This window comes from Marmota monax, unplaced genomic scaffold (genome assembly GCF_021218885.2).
Source record: "Marmota monax isolate L192 unplaced genomic scaffold, Marmota_monax_Labrador192_F-V1.1 WCK01_AAM20220418_F8-fsc00122, whole genome shotgun sequence".
Taxonomy (NCBI): Eukaryota; Metazoa; Chordata; class Mammalia; order Rodentia; family Sciuridae; genus Marmota; species Marmota monax.
In genome coordinates, this window is record NW_026695223.1 from 7,022,739 (window position 1) to 7,040,986 (window position 18,248).

At 42.4% G+C, this 18,248-nt stretch overlaps 1 protein-coding gene across 4 annotated transcripts; it reads left to right on the forward strand.

Annotated features, from left to right (window-relative positions):
- The first annotated feature begins 9 nt into the window (after positions 1–9).
- Casp2 (caspase 2) lies at positions 10–15,176 on the forward strand. Of its 4 annotated transcripts, none has more exons than XM_046434123.2 (12): positions 11–173; positions 2,317–2,467; positions 2,754–2,921; positions 3,075–3,156; positions 3,740–3,834; positions 4,096–4,272; positions 8,259–8,387; positions 8,541–8,631; positions 11,810–11,947; positions 12,083–12,192; positions 12,355–12,535; positions 12,988–15,176. In XM_046434123.2, the coding sequence occupies exons 1-11, from the start codon at positions 100–102 to the stop codon at positions 12,484–12,486; spliced, it is 1,347 nt and encodes a 448-aa protein (XP_046290079.1). In that variant the 5' UTR covers positions 11–99; the 3' UTR covers positions 12,487–12,535; positions 12,988–15,176. The 4 variants fall into 4 exon arrangements, 3 of the variants coding, with proteins under 3 accessions (XP_046290080.1, XP_046290079.1, XP_046290078.1); XR_009225858.1 differs by having other exon boundaries at positions 12–173; positions 12,355–13,198; positions 14,420–15,176; XM_046434122.2 differs by having other exon boundaries at positions 12–173; positions 12,355–15,176.
- The last annotated feature ends 3,072 nt before the right edge of the window (positions 15,177–18,248 follow it).

An 18,248-nucleotide genomic window follows, 5' to 3' on the forward strand; every position in this document is an offset into this window, starting at 1 on the left:
CGATTGCCCAGGAGGTCGGGGGAGGGATGCAGAGGAAGTGGCGGCCCTGGGTTTGTTTGGGTTGTGGGCGGTGCGTGCACAGCCCGGGAAAAGCGGGAAATGGCGGCGCCGAGCGCAGGGTCCCCTCCCGCCCTGCAGCAAAGGGGGCTAATGGCTGCTGACCGGAGGCGCAGGTGAGAGGGGAAGGGGTCATTGGGGCCTTCATGGCGTCCAGGAGAGTGGACCGCGCGGTCCCAGTGTGCAGTCTTGTCGCCCCCTGTTCTTGGAGCCCTAAAAGTAGCCGTGTCCGGGCTAGCTGCCAAGGATGGGAGGCCCTGAGGATCCTTCGGGGCCGTTCCGAGCCAAACCCCGCGCAGGGGCGCGCGAGCAGCCCTCTTGGCCTTGCCTTTCGTGAGCAAAGACTGCCCCAGCCTCCCTTTGTCCACCTCTTGGGGGCTCTGCATAAGGATAGCTCTTTGCAGCCCTGCTGGTCTCCATCCTTTCTTCTGGGTGATGAGGAGGAACTAACTGTTCTCCTTAAAAACCAATGAGCCTTTCTGCAGACATAAGTGTTCTGCCTGATATACATTTGATTTGGATAGACAGTTTCATGACCTGCATTGCTTTCCATATAATGACCAAGTTTTTAAGAAGAATTCAACATAGGCATTGAAGTTTAAGTACTCTGGGAAGATTGGGAGGCTCCTGAGTCTCAGAGCAAGTGGCCACTTCTGCCTTGATCTTTCCTGTAATGAGACAGATGTAACTAGAAAGATATATTGTAATGGTCTTGGTCCAAACCAGGGCCAGGACTGGGGATTAACCCAGAATTTCGGAATAGGCACCTTCAGAAGCACACAGAATCAAAACTTTAGGACTCCCTTGGTTCTCTGCCCCCACCTTGCAACTGTGTCTTAAAAATTGAAGGTTTGGAAACTTTTGAAAAGTTCACATTGGGAGCAGGTGTGCAGAGAGTGGACCACGTTTTCGATAAAAACCGATAAGTTTTTGGTTGAAAATTCAAGTACCAAGTCTGGTACTTGAGGGAAATTGAATAAGTTGTGAGAATGGATAAGATTGCCTAGGGAGGAGAGTCTTTTTGGGGAGTCCTAATTCAGTATCAACTTTAAGGACAGGCCAAAGGTCTTCCAAAAGAAATAGAAGCATGGTAGGCAGAGAGGACCTAGAGGGAATGGCCCTTGTGAAAACTATCGGAAGAGAAAGTTTTAAAGACTGATCTTTATCTCAAATTCCTTAGGGTTGTTACCAATCATAAGAGATCTGCTGCTTTGAAAAGAGATCTGTTACTTATGAACCACATTTGGAATAGCAGGAGTATTCTAAATATCTCCTCTGTCTTAGGTGCCCACTTGTTCTCTTCTTGGATATCTGAATTCCTCTCAGACTCTGCTTTTCCCTCTAACTATAAATATCTAGTCCAAGTACATCCATTTTATAGATGCATGTTTTTCTTGTAAATTTTATTATTTTTTGAAGTCAGGATGAAGGTTTAATTAACTAGGTTTTAGGTTGTGTGATGGACCTTTTTTTCTTTTCTCACTGCCAACAAGCCTTTAATGTTGTGTATTTGAAAACTAAGCAGACCTCTGCATTTACATACAAGGGCACCTAGATAATATATCGGAAATAGGAGTCTTTAATTCATAAGCAGAAGTTGGTCTCTTCCCAAATTGATAGAAACACTAAAAAATCTTTGAAATACAGATATCTATTACCAAAGTAATTTAACCTTGCAGTATAATTTCAAGTGACACTGTTCATCACTACATCTGATAGGATTCTGATCATTTCTAGTGTCATTTTGTCACAGTAACTTAAAGGTTTTAAAAAACTTCGTTTGTGTAAGTAATCTAGAAAGCATGTGACTATTAAATCTGGCCATTGGCTTCTGATTTTGCCTTTGTATTAAATTATTTTATTCCTCACCCAAGGTCATTTTAAACTTACGTTACTTTTAGATTAATAATATGAATGTTTTCTGGAACTCTCTTAATATTGGTCTGTCTGACAGAGATATATCCTTTCTCTTAAATATATGTGTGCTTGTATTTGGTATCAAGATATTTTTATCCCACAGTCAGACAGTTCATCTCAGATAGCCTCAGTTGCATGTACTCCCCAAAGAATTTTACATTATTCCCTTAGGATTGGTGTACTATTACTGCTTAGTACATCTTTGATTTTAACCAAATTCAGTATAATGAGCCTAATCTTTGTTATTGTAAGTCCCCTTTTTGTTTATTTTGTCCATGGCTCTTCCTCTACTCTTTGTCCCAACTTGTACTCGACTGCCTTTTCATTTACTGTTGTCTATAGGATATCAGTGGTTTATGGTATGCATCCTGACCATCAGGAGACTCTGAAAAAGAACCGAGTGGTGCTAGCCAAACAGCTGTTGCTGAGTGAACTATTGGAACATCTCCTGGAGAAGGACATCATCACTCTGGAAATGAGGGAGCTCATCCAGGTATCTGGAGGCAAAAGAGAGGGGCAAGGAGATAAATTAATCTTAGGGATAGGAATAGAAGATGATAAAATGTGGAAAGCCATGATGCCTTGCTAAGGATATGCAGGTGCCTTCCTAACTATAGAGAATTTGAAAGAAAAGACATAATGGAAAAGACTTCACCTGTACATAACTTTTTCTGTAAAAGGAATTCTTAAGATGAATGAGGAAACTACTAGAAAGCTTATGTAAAAAATGGGATTATAACTAGATAATTGTGATTTCATAGTTTGTTCTGGTCTCTCAGGCCAAAGTGGGCAGTTTCAGCCAGAATGTGGAACTCCTCAACTTGCTGCCCAAGAGGGGACCCCAGGCTTTTGATGCTTTCTGTGCAGCACTGAGGGAGACCAAGCAGGGGCACCTGGAGGATCTATTGCTCACCACTCTCTCTGGTCTTCAGCACGTACTCCCACCGGTATGGAGCCCTGGATATGTTGAGATTTGGGGAAGGGTTACTCTGGCTGGAAAGGACTTTTTGGGGACAGGGTGGGGAAACTAGATTTTATTTTATTTGGACTGAACCTTCTCCCTAAGGTCTATCATGGTGAGTCCTAAAATTTTTTTACAGTTGAGCTGTGACTACGACATGAATCTCCCTTTCCCAGTATGTGAGTCCTGTACCCCTCACAAGCAGCTCCGCCTGTCATCAGGTGAGAATTAATGGGTTAAAAGGAGTCTCACACATTGATTTCTCTTTTTTTGACTAGTGTTTGACTTTTCCTTAACTAAGACATATTTCATACTGGGAACAATTCCTTCAGTGAATTTGTTAAGGACTAGTAGGATAATTTAAATAGTGCATTAGCTGGGCCCATTTCCCTTCCATCACAGTTAATATTCTTTATAATGATTGGCCTGTTGAGCAACTTATATTGGTAGAAAATTTCTATCCAACTAACTTGTCTTTTCTTTAAAACTGAATGAGAAAAGACTATGTTTGGGGCTACCAACCTACTAATTGTGTAGCCTGGTGGTTAAAAACAGGCATTTATCAGATCACCTTTTCAGACATTAAACAAGTTGAGTACCTACTACTCCTAAGCCCAGTGTAGAGGATCCCCTGTGAGCTGAAGCTAACAGCACCTGTGCCCTCTTGGAGTTTACCAGTCAGGGGAATAAGAGACCAAAATTTATCAAAACCTCAGTTCAGAGGGATGTCTGATATTATAATTAACTGCTAGAATTGATGTTTGAATTATATACAAGTTTTTTTGCATTCTTTTTGTATCACAGACACTATGGAACACTCCCTAGATAATGGAGATGGTCCTCCTTGCCTTCAGGTGAAGCCTTGCACTCCTGAGTTTTATCAAACACACTGCCAGTTGGTGAGTCTTGTGTAATGGCAAGAAAGTTGGAAATTAGATACTCTTTCATGAGTCTTTGAACCTAGTTTTCATGTGCATTTTCTAACTGCCTTATTAGTCAGAAAGTCATTGCTGGTTGGATGCCTTCTGTGAGTGGGTCTCTATTCACCTGGTGAAGTTAAGAAGATTATGTCTTTGGGAGTGGGGGATGCCTAATCTAGTGAGGGTGTCATAGTTCCTGTCATTAAGAAGCTCATGGTCTAACTTGCCCCCACTCCCCAGGCCTACAGGTTGCAGTCTCGGCCTCGCGGCCTGGCATTGGTGCTGAGTAATGTGCTCTTCACTGGAGAGAAAGAACTGGAATTTCGCTCTGGAGGGGATGTGGACCACAGTACTCTAGTCACCCTCTTCAAACATTTGGGCTACAATGTCCATGTTCTACATGACCAGACTGCACAGGTACCTGAGACTGGAAAGACTGGCATGTAAATCAGATGACTGGGCAACACGTGGGGGCCAGACAAGTCTGCTGCCTCTGTGCCTGCTAGGATGTGTCTTAGAGGTTATGTACTCACAGCGTCACTACTGTTGTGCTCTTCACTTTGCAATCTAGTAAAAAAGAATTAGAACCATCCAGCTGTATCAGTGTTGACATCTCAGAGTAACTGTGCTTTCATGGAGTAATAATAGTCCAGGGTTAGGTTCTCACTTTTACATGTTCAGAAACTTGATTCCCAGCCTCTCAGGAAGTGATGAGATACTGGGATTCACCCTAACTAACTCAGAAAAGATATTTATAAACTGGGACTATGCAGGACATTTATTCTTGCTTGATACCACTGCTTAGGAGCTTAATTATTTGTTAAATGATTACTTTAGAAGGTATAATTCTTTCAAATCATATTCCCCATATGTTATGGGGTTATGGCCCCAAGTCCTTTTGTGGGTAGATTGCTTCCAGACTAGATTCTCAGACCATAAGCAGTTTCATTGGGGTTATTCCTCATTAACCTCAGTGACCAAGCTGCACCACTACTGATTTCATTGCCTTTAGAATTTCTCTTGAAGTTAACAGTCACTTATATACAAGTTTATTATGAACTATTTTGATTCCATAATAATACTTCCTTAAACTTGCCTTTGGGGTTGTTAGTGGTGACATTAAAATTTCTAGGAGATTCACTTTGTCCTGTTGAGGCAAAGAATCTTGGTTTTCTGTTTAGCATTTGTTCTGTGTCCTTTGTTTGTTCCCCAGCTGTCCTGCTTCTGTGGGAATAGTTATGCATCTGCTGTCACTTGGCTGCAGCCATTTTCGTCAGCGGGTACCTAGATGTTGTCCTCTGGTGTTTTTGCCAGCTTCACCATAAGAGCCAAGCAGAACAGCATCTTCGGTTGTCTTGTACTGAAGTAGGTCACACACTTGCCAGAGAGGCCTGCTGGCCATGCAGGGACAAGGGTAGCCTGTGTACCAGTCACTACAGAGGGAGTCCTGTGACAAGGTCACTGACACAAAATGTACACTGTGTATGTTTCCTCAGAGGTTTTGGTTCAGCCATTCATTTCACTAGGAGTCTATTATGTGATGGTTTTCTAAATCATACACAACTGAGAAAGGATTTTATATGCATAATAGTTAAAGATACAATACTGAGTCACCAAATCAGCTGTTTACTGCTGTATTTTGATACATTCAGTAGATTTAATAAATGCCATTTCATTTATGGCAAGCCTGATGCAGATTCAAGGACCTATTGAATTCTCATTCTCTGGGAACAGTGTTCTATAACTAGAGTTGCAATGAGGCTTAATTTTGAGCACCTTATAATGGGGGACTGTTAGCTATCAGAAATTTTTAAAATGTGGGCCTTGAATTCAAGGGACTTGAGATAGATTAAGGAGTCTTAATGTCATCTGAAAAGGAAATGCATCCCTTTATATTCCTAAAGACCAAACAGGATTAGAGACACCATTTTCTGTAGGAGCAAAGAGGAAGAATCCCCTGGGAAGATGTGGTCTGAAGGATAAATGAGGCAGGTGAGACTTAAAGAGGCTACTAAGGCAGAGGAGAGTGGTGGCATCTAGGCAGGGAGAAGAGTGTGTAGGCAAGAGCTGCGTGAGTCATAAACTAGGTGATCACCGTGGGTGTCATAATTTGATGCACCGGGCATCTGCCCTGCGTGCTGCTTCCTGGTAAACCTCTCAAGAGACTACTCTTGTGTAATTTTTCAGCACCAAAAAACATTAAGGTCTTCTTTTTCGCCTGTCAGACATTTTGACTTTAAATTCCATTAGAAAACAGGGAATAATACAGTTAATCATAGTGAACACTCTTCTGTTGATAGTGCCAAAGAGAACACCAGAACTCTCTCCGCCCAGGTTTATTTTCAGTATCTCTTTGCATTGTTGCATCTACCTTGTACCTCAGGAGGTTGCTAGACCTAATGCGGACATTAAGAAATGGAGATACATTTTGAAGTGGCAAAGTTCCTTTTCTGATGTGCTAATGTCTTCTAACTTACATTCCAATCACAGACTGCTTTGAGAATGTAAGGACAGGCTGGATCATCCCTGGAAAATGCAGCCATCCTTATAATTTGTGTGTAATTTCAGAGGATTCACAGGTTCTTTTCACATGTTTCCCAACCCCCAGCCAAAACACACCCAAGAGCTAAGAACCCCGCTATTTATAGAACTACTGCAGAAATAAATCTACAGATCCTATTTTAAGCTATTCTACTTGTGGAAAAATTCCTCCAAATAACTAATCTGCATTTGTTGAATAGTTTAATCTTATTAAGTTTAGCTACAAAGTATGTATGTTCTTACTTTGAGTTTTGTTATACTCTATTTACTGGCCGAATAATTTTATGAAGTTGAAAATACTTATGACTAGATGCCCAGGTATATATTTTATTCCATTCTTCAAGCAAAAGTAACTTCTTAACTATTACATGTTCAATTCTACTAATGGTCAACTCTAAAGGAACAGTCACAAGCATGTTATCTCTTGAAATTATGTGTTTCATAAACAGATTAATTTTGGATCTTTTATTAATTTAAGATTTCCATTATAGTTGGCTTCTATTTACCCCAAAGATAGAAAAAATAGTTGTTTTTTTTTTTTCAATATTGTCTATTTCAAGTTATGTTGCCATGCATTTAACTCTTTTATATTACATTTCAATTATATACAAACAGAAGTATTATTCCAAACAAATAGATCAATACATCTCAAACTTATAGCATCAGGATCAGCTGGAGGGCTTGTTAACAGTTTGCAGCAGAAACTTTCTCACAAGTTCCTATCTGATGTTGCTATTGCTGCTTTAGGGATCACACTTTGGGAACCAGTAAAATATATTGTACTAACGTGGTCTTTAATGGGATGAGTGGATGGTAAATATATATGGGAAAGAGCATATTTTCATTAAATTTTCTTCAAATTCATAATCAAATGAATTTGTTTTCTCTCTGCTTATCTCAGGTACGAGAGAAGACCCAGAGAGACATAGGTTTGAAAATTATTATACTATAAGACAATATATAACTCTCTGGTGGATGAACCAAATGTTTAAGTTAGTGATTTTCCTGTAGGCATTTGTGCAAGATAAACAAGATCTTCATTCAAACTACAAGATTGATCCATAATAGGTTTTTTTTTTTTTAAGTAACATGATTACTCTATTAGACATGCGTGTTATAATGACAAACACAGTGATTGATTCCTTTCTGTGCAATAGCTCATTTAATCTTCACAAACTAAGAACATTTGCTTGTAATTATTTTCCTATTATGTGGAAATTGGAGCCTCAAGAGGCTAACCATTGTTCTAATCTACGGACCCTGGTTCACTCCTAGGTGACTAACATCGGAATTCACATATGTAGTCTGCCCTGTGTGGAATCGTCCATCACAGTGTGCTTTCCTTAAGCAAAATGTTTTATGCAGACGTTGTCATTGTCTTTTGGATATTTGTAGTCCCTGACAGAAAGAAACATATAAATTCTGCTGTGCTTTCTGTCATGATGATATTAACCCTGTCACAGAGCAATGTTTTTTACCTGTAGCTGAATAATGGTCCCCCTTGTTTCATTTGTAAGGTCATTTGTTCAAATGAAGGATCTGGTTCATTGTCAGGGAACAAATTACAGTTGACCAGCTCAGGAATAGCTTCATTAGGGACTTGCTTTAGTCTAGGAGTTTGTAACCTTTCCCAGTGAGTCTGTGAATCTATATGCAGAGTTTTGTGTCTGAATTCTTGTGCATTTTTCTGGCAAGTGCATAGCTTTCTTTAGCCTCTCAAAGGGGTGACTTATCATTTGCTACAGGAATATACAGAAAACATTTTATCTTTAATAGCTTAGGGTTTCAAACAGAAACTAGAGATTGGTATTTATATTGATGCTGATGTCAGTAAACAACTCTTAAAGGTGTTTTTCTTCTAGGAAATGCAAGAGAAACTCCAGAATTTTGCACAGTTACCTGCACACCGTGTCACAGACTCCTGCATAGTGGCACTCCTTTCACATGGTGTGGAGGGCAGCATCTATGGTGTGGACGGCAAACTGCTGCAGGTGTGTGTAATCTAGGGGAAGCTGACAGTTGGACCTAAGCTGCGTCACTTCCCGCCTGCCCTCCTTTATAGCAGCAGTTACTGTTGTATGTGTAGGACTTCCGGAGTCCTTATTGACAACTTATCCTCTCTTCTCCTTTATTTCTCTCCGCAGCTCCAAGAGGTTTTTCGGCTCTTTGACAACGCTAACTGTCCAAGCCTACAGAACAAGCCGAAAATGTTCTTCATCCAGGCCTGCCGTGGAGGTGAGTGCCCTGGCAGACCGGCACCTGGGTAATGGCTCCTGGGCAGCCTCCACCAGCTCTCACTTTCCTGTTTGCTCCTCTCAGGTGCTATTGGATCCCTTGGGCACCTCCTTCTGTTCACTGCTGCCACCGCCTCTCTTGCTCTGTAAGTGTCTCCCAATGCATGGGGTGTGCTGGGACTTGGGCAGCCCCTGGCTCTCAGGCTGGTCAGTTCTCTGTGCACCACCATAGCCTGTTCTCAGAGTTCTCTTGTCAGTGTCTTCGCCCCTTTTTCTGTCTCTCTTTTCCTACTTCTCTTCACATTTTATCTCCTTCCTCTTTTCTCTTTCCTTCTGTCTTCCCCCTTGTACTTCTCTGTTCACCTACACTTCCATTCTTGCTTCCTTTTTATCATTCATGGACCACACAGGATAACAATACAGATTCCATTTCAACCTTGGACTTTCCTGAGCTGCTTCTGTCCCTCTTTTTTTTTTCCTGCAGTCTGTTCTACCCCTTTAAGAGGCAGGCCTGCATGACAAGGCTCAGAAGACACCACAGGCCTGCTTCTCACCCTGGAGGAAAACAGTAGTAATTAAGAGTTCTAAATTTGGAGTCAAATTCTGACTCTGCTGCTTAGTAATTATTTGAAGTTAAAGAAGTTACTTGACATTCCTTCGCCTCAGTTTTCTTTAAATAAAATGTAGACAGTTATACCTATTTCATAAGGTGGTTGTGATGATTAGATAGAATAGTGCATGAAAAAGCAAGTTTACACAGTACCTGATTTAGGGTAAATCTACAAAGCTAGCTATTACTGTTAGAATGTGGTCACTGCCCTCAAGGGGCTTATAGTTTGGGTTGAAGTCCATTTTGTCCAACCATTCACATTTTTTAAGCTGTTATATAATAGCTAACATTATTTTCCTAATCTGATATCACCAAAGATGTAGTTTACTGAGGCCCTACAACATGACTAATACTACACCCGATACTATCACAGAAGCAAAAGAGGATGTGGCCTCACTTTAGAGCCTAGCAGTTACTTTGGAAACTAAAGCAAATATACACTTAGTAGCTTGAGACTAGTTCTCAAGCATGAGCAAAATTAGAAACCACACCTATGAGGAAATACTTGGTAAGAATACATCATTTTAAGTGCAGTTAGTATGAAAAGACTTTTGTGGCTAGGGTAAGGCTTAATTTGGATCCAGGATATATGATTTACATAGGTAAATCTTTGGTAAAGTCTTTGGAGAGTTTTTCCAAGGGAAAGGAACAGTATAATGTGACAAGCACCTGAGAGTAAAAGGACACATTCCCCCTAACCCCAGTTGTGGGATCCAGTTAAAAAGCTGACATTTTCTGTGGTGTGTATGATCACAGGAAGTAGGTCCAGCTGATTACAAACTTTTACTCATAGTTGAGATTTTGAACTTCAACAGATGACAGTATGGAGCTATTGGGAGCTTAAGAAAGAAATAATATGTTGAGTTTCCCCCAGGAAGGTCACCATGTGAGGGAGCTGCTCTAAGAGCATATGAGAACACAAACCTAGTTTTGCATTAACTGTGCTTTTCCCAAGTCCAGAGCACTGCCTGCCCTGGTGGCACTTACAAATGTTGATGAATGAATGAAAATTTACCTGCCTAAGAAATTATAGCAGTAATATAGAAAACATTAGGAGATGTTGTAAAGAAAGAACCAGTAGCATTTACTGAGTGATAGATCTATGATATGAAGGCAAAAAAGGAGTTCCCTGTCTCTTGAAGGACATTCTTATCTTGGCCCATTTCCTTTAGGAGTCATAACCAGCAAAGTGAAATAAATAGGACATTAGTGGTCATTTTCTTCTGAATTCAGAGATGAATACAGAACTGAATCTGGATAGGGCAATTGCTCTTTCCTGGGGTAATCTGAATCTTTGCTCCTCCTCTTCCCCTTGTCTCTCAAAACTGTATTCATTAAAGGATGAACAGTAGTTGATTATTCCTTTGAAAATTTGAGCTTTCCTTCTGCTACATTTGATAATATAATTAATGTCTATGAAAGTATGACCCCTGCCAAGTTGACTAACATCTCAATTGAAGTGGAAGTTTCATAAGGTGACTTTTCCTTTACCATATCCTTAGGGCTTCATATAAAACAGCATCTGATACATGGCTGTTGCTCAGTGACCTATTATTGAATCAATGAATCTTGGTCCTTTTTTCCACAATTTTTCACCAGGCTCTTGAATGTTGCATGGAGCAGGAAATACTATGAAAGAGCACACACCTCTGCTATTGACCTGTGGTCTTCCCTGTCTCCCTTTCTACCAACAGGACTCCTGCCTCCCCCCAAATGAAACAGCAACATTGAAAATAAGAATCTGTCTTGGGATAGATAAGCTCTAAGTCAAAGAGTTTGGGCATGTGCTCAGTGATGCTATGACACTACCACTGAGCTTGAATGATGGTGTTCTTTTTTCAGTTTTGAGGGAAAAAAATAAATTATTCCTATTTTAATTTCTTCCTTTTTAAAATTTCTCTTAAGGGGCTGGGGATGTGGCTCAAGCGGTAGCGCGCTTGCCTGGCGTGTGTGCGGCCCGGGTTCGATCCTCAGCACCACATACAAACAAAGATGTTGTGTCCACCGAAAACTAAAAAATAAATATTTAAAAAAAAAAAAATTTCTCTTAAATCTTAGATGCCTGCTATAATTTATCTTGTAAAATTAAACAAGTAGTAAGTGCTTTAAAGATATCAAAATCACCATGGGAACTACTGATCATGATTAGTTTTATAGCTTATTTTACCGATAATACAGATTAAAGTTATGATTTTTATATAGCATTTTTTGGTTTTTGCTTATGTAATAAAACTGAGTGTGTCAATATTCTATTGCTTTTTACAGTCAAAGCACTGTGACTTCTAGGTATTTTTCCAATTGAACTTAGATGATTTTTTTTTGCCTCGCCGTGTATATATGCATGTGTTTGAGTGCAGTCAGTGCCTGGCCTAGTAGGCACCCCCTGGATAATGAGGCATGCTGGGAAAGTAATAACTTCTGTTTTTAAATTCATCTATCATAGGTTGGAGACAACAGCTGGAGATGACTCTTCCCATTCAAGGTTATAGGGAACTTGGGCTTACCTGTGACAGGCTGCTAGAGATGGGAGAAAGTAACATCTTTGTTCAATTTGTGTGCCTTTCTACAGACGAGACTGATCGCGGTGTTGACCAGCAGGATGGAAAGAAGCCCGGGTGTGAGGAGAGTGATGCTGGGAAGGAGGAGATGCTGAGGATGAGACTGCCCACTCGCTCTGACATGATTTGTGGCTATGCCTGCCTCAAAGGTATTTGGAATTCCAGTAGGTAACCCAGAAGGTATACTCTGGGCTTGAGTTTTTCATACTGCAGGTTACAAGATACCATGGAAGTCACCTGTATGGGGGAGGATTCCCCATGACCTTCATGCCTTCTGGTTGCAGGCACTGCTGCCATGCGGAATACCAAACGGGGTTCCTGGTATATTGAGGCACTCACTCAGGTGTTCTCTGAGAGGGCTTGTGACATGCATGTGGCCGACATGCTGGTTAAGGTAAGTCAGCCTGGCCGGCTCCACAAGCCCTCGCATCTCCGTAGCATTCTCCCTTCCTCTTCCTTGCCCCACTTCTCTTAGGCTCTCTTCTCCTGTGTTGGACTGCTGTCGTGAAAGCACAAGCTGATCTCAGACTCTGGACCACTGGCTCTGCCTTTCCAGGTGAATGCCCTCATCAAGGAGCGTGAAGGCTACGCCCCTGGCACAGAGTTCCACCGATGCAAGGAGATGTCTGAGTACTGCAGCACTCTGTGCCGTCACCTCTACCTGTTCCCAGGATACCCTCCCACGTGATGCCACCTCCCCATCGTCCATGCTGTTGGCGGCCACTGGACCACCAGAGGCACGATAGAGCCTTTTTTCTTCCAGATGCAGTTTCTGTTCTGCCCCCTCAGGGATATGGGGACCCCCCAGGCTTGTTTCCAGTACCCGTCATCTCCGCCTTTGTGTGTGGGACTCCAGGCCAGCTCCTCTTGTGTGAAGCTCTCCCTGTAGAGCCGGCTGTGGCTGAACTTGTTGCCAGGAATGTTTTGGCTGCAATCAAAGAGCCTGGCAGGCAGTGCTATGAACAGTACTATTGTGGGGGAGGGCATGCAGATTTCTTAGTGTTTGTTACTTCGGCCCCCAGGGCTTCTGCGGGGCACTTTGGTCGTCACTCTTATTACAGTAGTAATGATGTCTCAGAGATGGTCTCATATCTGTTGTTTGTTTCGCTTCCCAACACCGTTTGTCCCAGAGTGAGAGTTTGGAGGGTGTCCTTAGTTAACATAGGCATTTTCATTTGGCTTTGAAAAGGTAGATGTGACTGAAAGACACACCCTCTACTGTGAGCAGAAGTGCCTGTACATTCCCTTCAGGACCGCGGGTCCCTGTGGACAGCAGTCTTCTCACTTCGTCCTTTGGGCTGCAGGAAGCCAGCCTTTCATCAGCGGTTGGGTCTGCATGCTTTGCTCCTGGGAGTGTTAAAGAGCTTCCTTGGGCCTTTTTTCCCCGAGCAGTTACTGAAGTGAGTGTGTGGGGAGAGTGGGCAAAAGGCCAGGAGGGTGGTGTTCTCCTCACACTGACCTGCCACCGTGTCTGCTTTCTCTCCGAGATGTCCCTTCCTCTCCTGTAGTGTTCTCATGTCCGAGCCGTCAAAGGGAACCTCACGTCTGGATTTCTGGACTAGCTTCCCACTGTTGTCTCCCTCCTTCATGTCTCTCCCTTTCGCTGCGTTTCCTCCTGTTCAGTGCTGCCATGTCAGTGGGCGGTGCCCCTTTGCTGGGTCCTTTGGCTCCTGCACTCTGCTTCTTGGTCAGACTTGTTTCGATTTTATGTGGTCTTCTCTCCCCTCCCATTCTATTTCAGTGAGGATATTACCACATACATTATTATTCTTTCAAACCTAGAAACTTTATTTCTACTTCTATGAAACCTTCCTGTTCTTAAGGCATTCTTTTCCATTTCCATTTTACCCCCTCCAATCTATTCTTCACATAACAGAATGGTTTGGGGTTTTTTTGTTTGTTCATTATGTTTTGGGGGACATTATTTTAGTTTTTAGTTTCTTGGTATTAGAGATTGAACTCAGGGACACTGTACCACTGAGCTGCATCTCTAGCCCTTTTTATTATTTGGGGGGGAGGGGGGACGACAGGTTTTTTGTAAGTTACTTAGGGTTTTACTAGGTTCCTGAGGCTGCCTGGAACTTTTGATCCTCCTGCCTCAGCTTCCTAAGTCACTGGAATGATAAGCATGTTCCATTGCCTGGCCACTTTTTGTTTTTTAAATATAAATCTGATGATGTCATTCTCCTGCTTGGAACTCTTTGGCTTCCTGTTACACCTCATAAAATTCAAACTCCTTACCCCGGTTTGTGAGATATGGCCCTTGTCTTCCACTTGAACCTTATTAAGTAGTGGCTTCTCACTATGCTGTAACCCCGTGGCCTCTTAGTGTCTCAGCTGTTCTAAGCTCTCTATCCCAATGCTCTTGCCTGGGATAGCATCTTATTCTTCGAGTTTCATGGAGGCCTTCCCAACCTATGGTCTATAAACAGTCTTCTCTGTTTATTACTGCTTTCTGTTTAATTCTTCTTCTTTGGTTCTGAGGATTGAACCTAGGGGCATGCTTCCATTGAGCTGCATCCTCTAGTCCTTTTAATTTTTTGAGAAGAGGTTTTGCCACATTGTTTTTTTGGGTTTTTTTTGTTTTGTTTTGTTTTTGTTTTTTAATATTTATTTTTCAGTTCTTGGCGGACACAACATCTTTGTTTGTATGTGGTGCTGAGGATCGAACCAGGGCCCCACGCATGCCAGGCAAGTGCGCTACCGCTTGAGCCACACCCCCAGCCCCGTTTTGCCACATTGTTGATTCTGGTCTTGAACTTTTGATCCTCCTGCCTCAGCCTTCCAAGAACCTGCAATTACGGTGTCCACCACCTTGTCCAGCTCGTTTCATTCTTTCCTTGCACTTATTGCAACTTGTAATTACATATTTGTTTGTTTTACTTGTTTGTTTTTATATCTCCTACTAGGCTATAAGCTCCAAAAGGGCAGGAACCCTGGCTCTCTTACCAGTATGGACCCAGTGCTTGGCGCTTACTAAATCTTCAGTAAATGTTCGTTGAATGAAGAAAGGAGGCAGCAGCCAACCCTTTCTAGAATCCTACTTTTTGACAAAATTTCCCTTTTGACATTGTACAGTTGAGTATTTGTACTTGTGTTTTTCCAGGTGTTCTGTTTTTGTCCACTGGTATTTTTAGCTCCTTGAAGACATACCATCTGTGAGACAGCTTCTTTCACATCCTGCATGGTGCCTAGCGGAATGCACACATGCAATAGTCAAGGTGCTCAATAAACATTTGTTGTGCGAGCGGGTGGCTTGAAGACTTGCTCCCTTTGGGTCAGTGTAGGATGGGCGTATTTAAGTGATCTAGCCTTTCAACTTCCCACTGCCAAGATTTGTTTTGCCATGAGGTGCCAAATAAATGTTCATATTTGTTACTGTTGCCTACCTGGTGTCTGTTTCTGTAGATGCTCAGTTTTCAGAGCCACATGTCTTCATTTTCTTGGGCCTTGTCCTGCGTCGTTCCTTGCCACCTCACGAGGCATACCTAGAACTTAAGACCCCTTATTTTGCTGCCCCTCTTTCTCATACATTGGCATAGCCCTGGGTTTGATTTCTCATGTTCAGATGAGTCTTTACCAAGCAGTGTTGGTTCTAGCTTATTTAATTATGGGATGGAGGCTGGAGTGACAGACTGGACTGGAATAGGAGGATAGGAGGGAAGGAATAGTAGTACTCTATTTCTCACATGGTCCAAGTGAGGTTTAAGGTGAGCAGAGATTGTAACAGACTTAGGGCTGGGCATGGTGGCACAAGGTGGCAGAAGGATCTCGAGTTCAAAGCTAGCCTCGGCAAAGGCGAGGCACTTAGCAACTCACTAAGACCCCGTCTCTAAATAAAATACAAGATAGGGTTGGGGATGTGGCTCAGTGGTTGAGTGCCTCCGAGTTCAGTTCCTGGTACCAAAAAAAAAAAAAAAAAAAAAAGAATTCTAGGGCAGCATGGAAGCACTGGATTCTGAGTTGTGCTCTTGGGGTATATGTCTAGAGACAAATGTGCAGGTAGAGGTGGGCTTCAGAGGTTTAGCAAGAGATTAAAAATTCTGTAGGAGCATTTGGGTGGGAAATAGCTGTGGGACTTGGGGAAAGTTGCTGAGGAGTACAGAGTGGGGGGGGGGGGGCAATTGTCCAAGAAGAGGGAAAGGGCATAGTTAAGCTGAAGCATGTCACCAGACAGGGGATCCAGTGTGAAAGAATACCAGGGGCAAAGAGCACAAAAAAGGGACTGAAACCAGTTGGTCACGCTGTCAGGGATACAAGAATCTAGGAAAGTTTAAGGAATTGCAGGAATCTTGGGAGTAAGAACCCATTTTCAAGACGGGAAAGCTTCGGAATTACAGAACAGTGTTTGCTGAGCAGAAGTTCATGTCCTTGCCACCTGCCCTTGAATCAGGGCATCAGGTTGAATTTCACAACTCAATTCCCTTCCCCCACTTACCTCTGCCAGGGGATTCTCTTCTAAAATTATCCCCCTCCCTGAGCTGGGGGCTGCCCTCTGCCGCCCTTCCCCATCCTGTTTTCACAAACGGAAAAGGAAAACAGGAAGAAATGAAACAAATGATAGACCAGAGCTGTGAACCTAAGAGGAGGGAGAGCTGTCTGAAGACAGGAGAGTGGCTACTGGGGATGGAGTGCAGGGCCTAGGGAGGCACTGAGCAAGGAGTGGGACTTCCCACTGTTTTTTGGTTTGGTTTGTTCAGAAGGAAAACGAGGCTCAGAGATTCAATTATCATTTATCATAAATGAAATGTAGCATTAAGAACTTGGATTCTAGAACTTTCTAGGTATGATTTTCAAATCTGGCCCTGCCTTTGAAGATACTAGAAACCTTGGCCCAGATAATTTACATTGAACCTCGGTTGCCCTTACTTAAAAATGAGGAAAAGGTCTCTGTCTTCAAAGGCCCCAATGAGGATTAAATGTGATGCAGGAAAAAGATTATCATATTTGGAAAGCCAGAAGAGGTAGAAAGAGGCCTGCTGATTACTACAGGGAAATCCTAATCTGCTGGGAACAGATAGAAAAAGACCAAGGATTTTTCACCCTGTGCTGGGACTTGAACCCAGAACTCGGCCCCTTAAACATGCTAGACAAGCTTTCTATCATAATGATAGCTACATCCCCAGCCTAGGATCAAGGAGTCCTGAAAGAGCAAAGCCCAATAAGGAGTAGAGGAGAAATGAGCACCAGTGGGGTCTTCTACAAAGAGAAAGTGTCTCAGAGGTAGTTGTAGTTGCTTTGCTAAAATTTCAGAAAGCGGAGCATGAGTGCTGTGCTGCCAGCCATGCAGAGGGATAACAGGATGACTGTCGGATTTATTGCCCCATCAGTTGGGGAGGCTGGACTTGGAGTTGGAAAATACGAAAAACTCAGAAAATCCATACCTAAATTCCAAGGGAGATGCATAGGACTATCCTATACAAGCACCTTTACCTGCCAAACAAACCTCCCTCCCGCTTATGCCCCCTGTGGCCACTCTGTATAACTTCCTTCAAACAGCAGTTCCAGAAGCCGCAGGTTTGTTCTTGATTCTCCTAATATAAGAATCTGGTTCTTAGAGTGGCAGTCTGCTTTCCTTCAGGACTGCATGTTTCCACTTGGCAGGTATGAGCACTTTCCTGACCCCTCTGGTCTCCGCCTCCAAGTCTGAGTCAGGCTGAGTTTCTCAGGGGCAGGAAGGAAATAGCAATTGCATCTGATAGTTGTATCAGTTTTGTACAAAAACCAATTACCTTTAAAAGAGCCAGACCTCACAAACAAGTGAAAAATCTTTTCTGTTTCTGAAGGCCTCCAACAATATAATGTCATTTTTCACTCTATTTTCTTTGTTGAGGAAGCTCTCCTTTCATTTCGCACCAGTTCCTTAGAGCTTGCCTTATCTACTGTCTGCAGTAAGAGCAGGTAGCCTCACAGAACCTTTAGTCCCTCAAACAAACAATCACAAACATTTGTCATCTCGAAGGGTGGATGATAGGTCTGAGGATTTATGGGACTAATGGTAGAAAAGACGAGATTTTTTTCAATTTTATTGGTATATAATTGGCAAATAGAGATTTTACATATTTATGGCGTACAACTTGATGTATTAGTATACGTATACATTGTGAAGTGATCACTATAATCAAGGTAGTTAACCATCATCTCACGGTTACCCCGGAGTGTGTGTACGTGTGTGTGTGTGTGTGTGTGTGTGTGTTGAGCACACTTAAGCTCTACCCTCAGCAAATTTCAGACACTTAGTATAGTATTGTTAATTATACTCACCACACACATTACATCTCCAGAACTCATTTGATAACTAAAACCTTACATCCTTTGACCACCATCTCCCCAGGACCTATACCCCTAGCCCAGCCGCTGCTCTCTGCTTCTGTGAATTCCACTGCTTTAGATTCCACCCATGAGTGAGATCATGAAGTATTTGTCTCTCTGTTTCTGGCATATTTTACT

What these genes read in the sequence shown, in the direction of transcription:
- Casp2 (XM_046434123.2), top strand. Translation starts at nt 100, where the DNA reads ATGGCGGCGCCGAGCGCAGGGTCCCCTCCCGCCCTGCAGCAAAGGGGG. An exon ending in AAATGAGGGAGCTCATCCAG is followed by an intron (nt 2,468 to 2,753) that starts GTATCTGGAGGC and finishes CTGGTCTCTCAG; the next exon opens with GCCAAAGTGGGCAGTTTCAG. An exon ending in GCAGCTCCGCCTGTCATCAG is followed by an intron (nt 3,157 to 3,739) that starts GTGAGAATTAAT and finishes TTTGTATCACAG; the next exon opens with ACACTATGGAACACTCCCTA.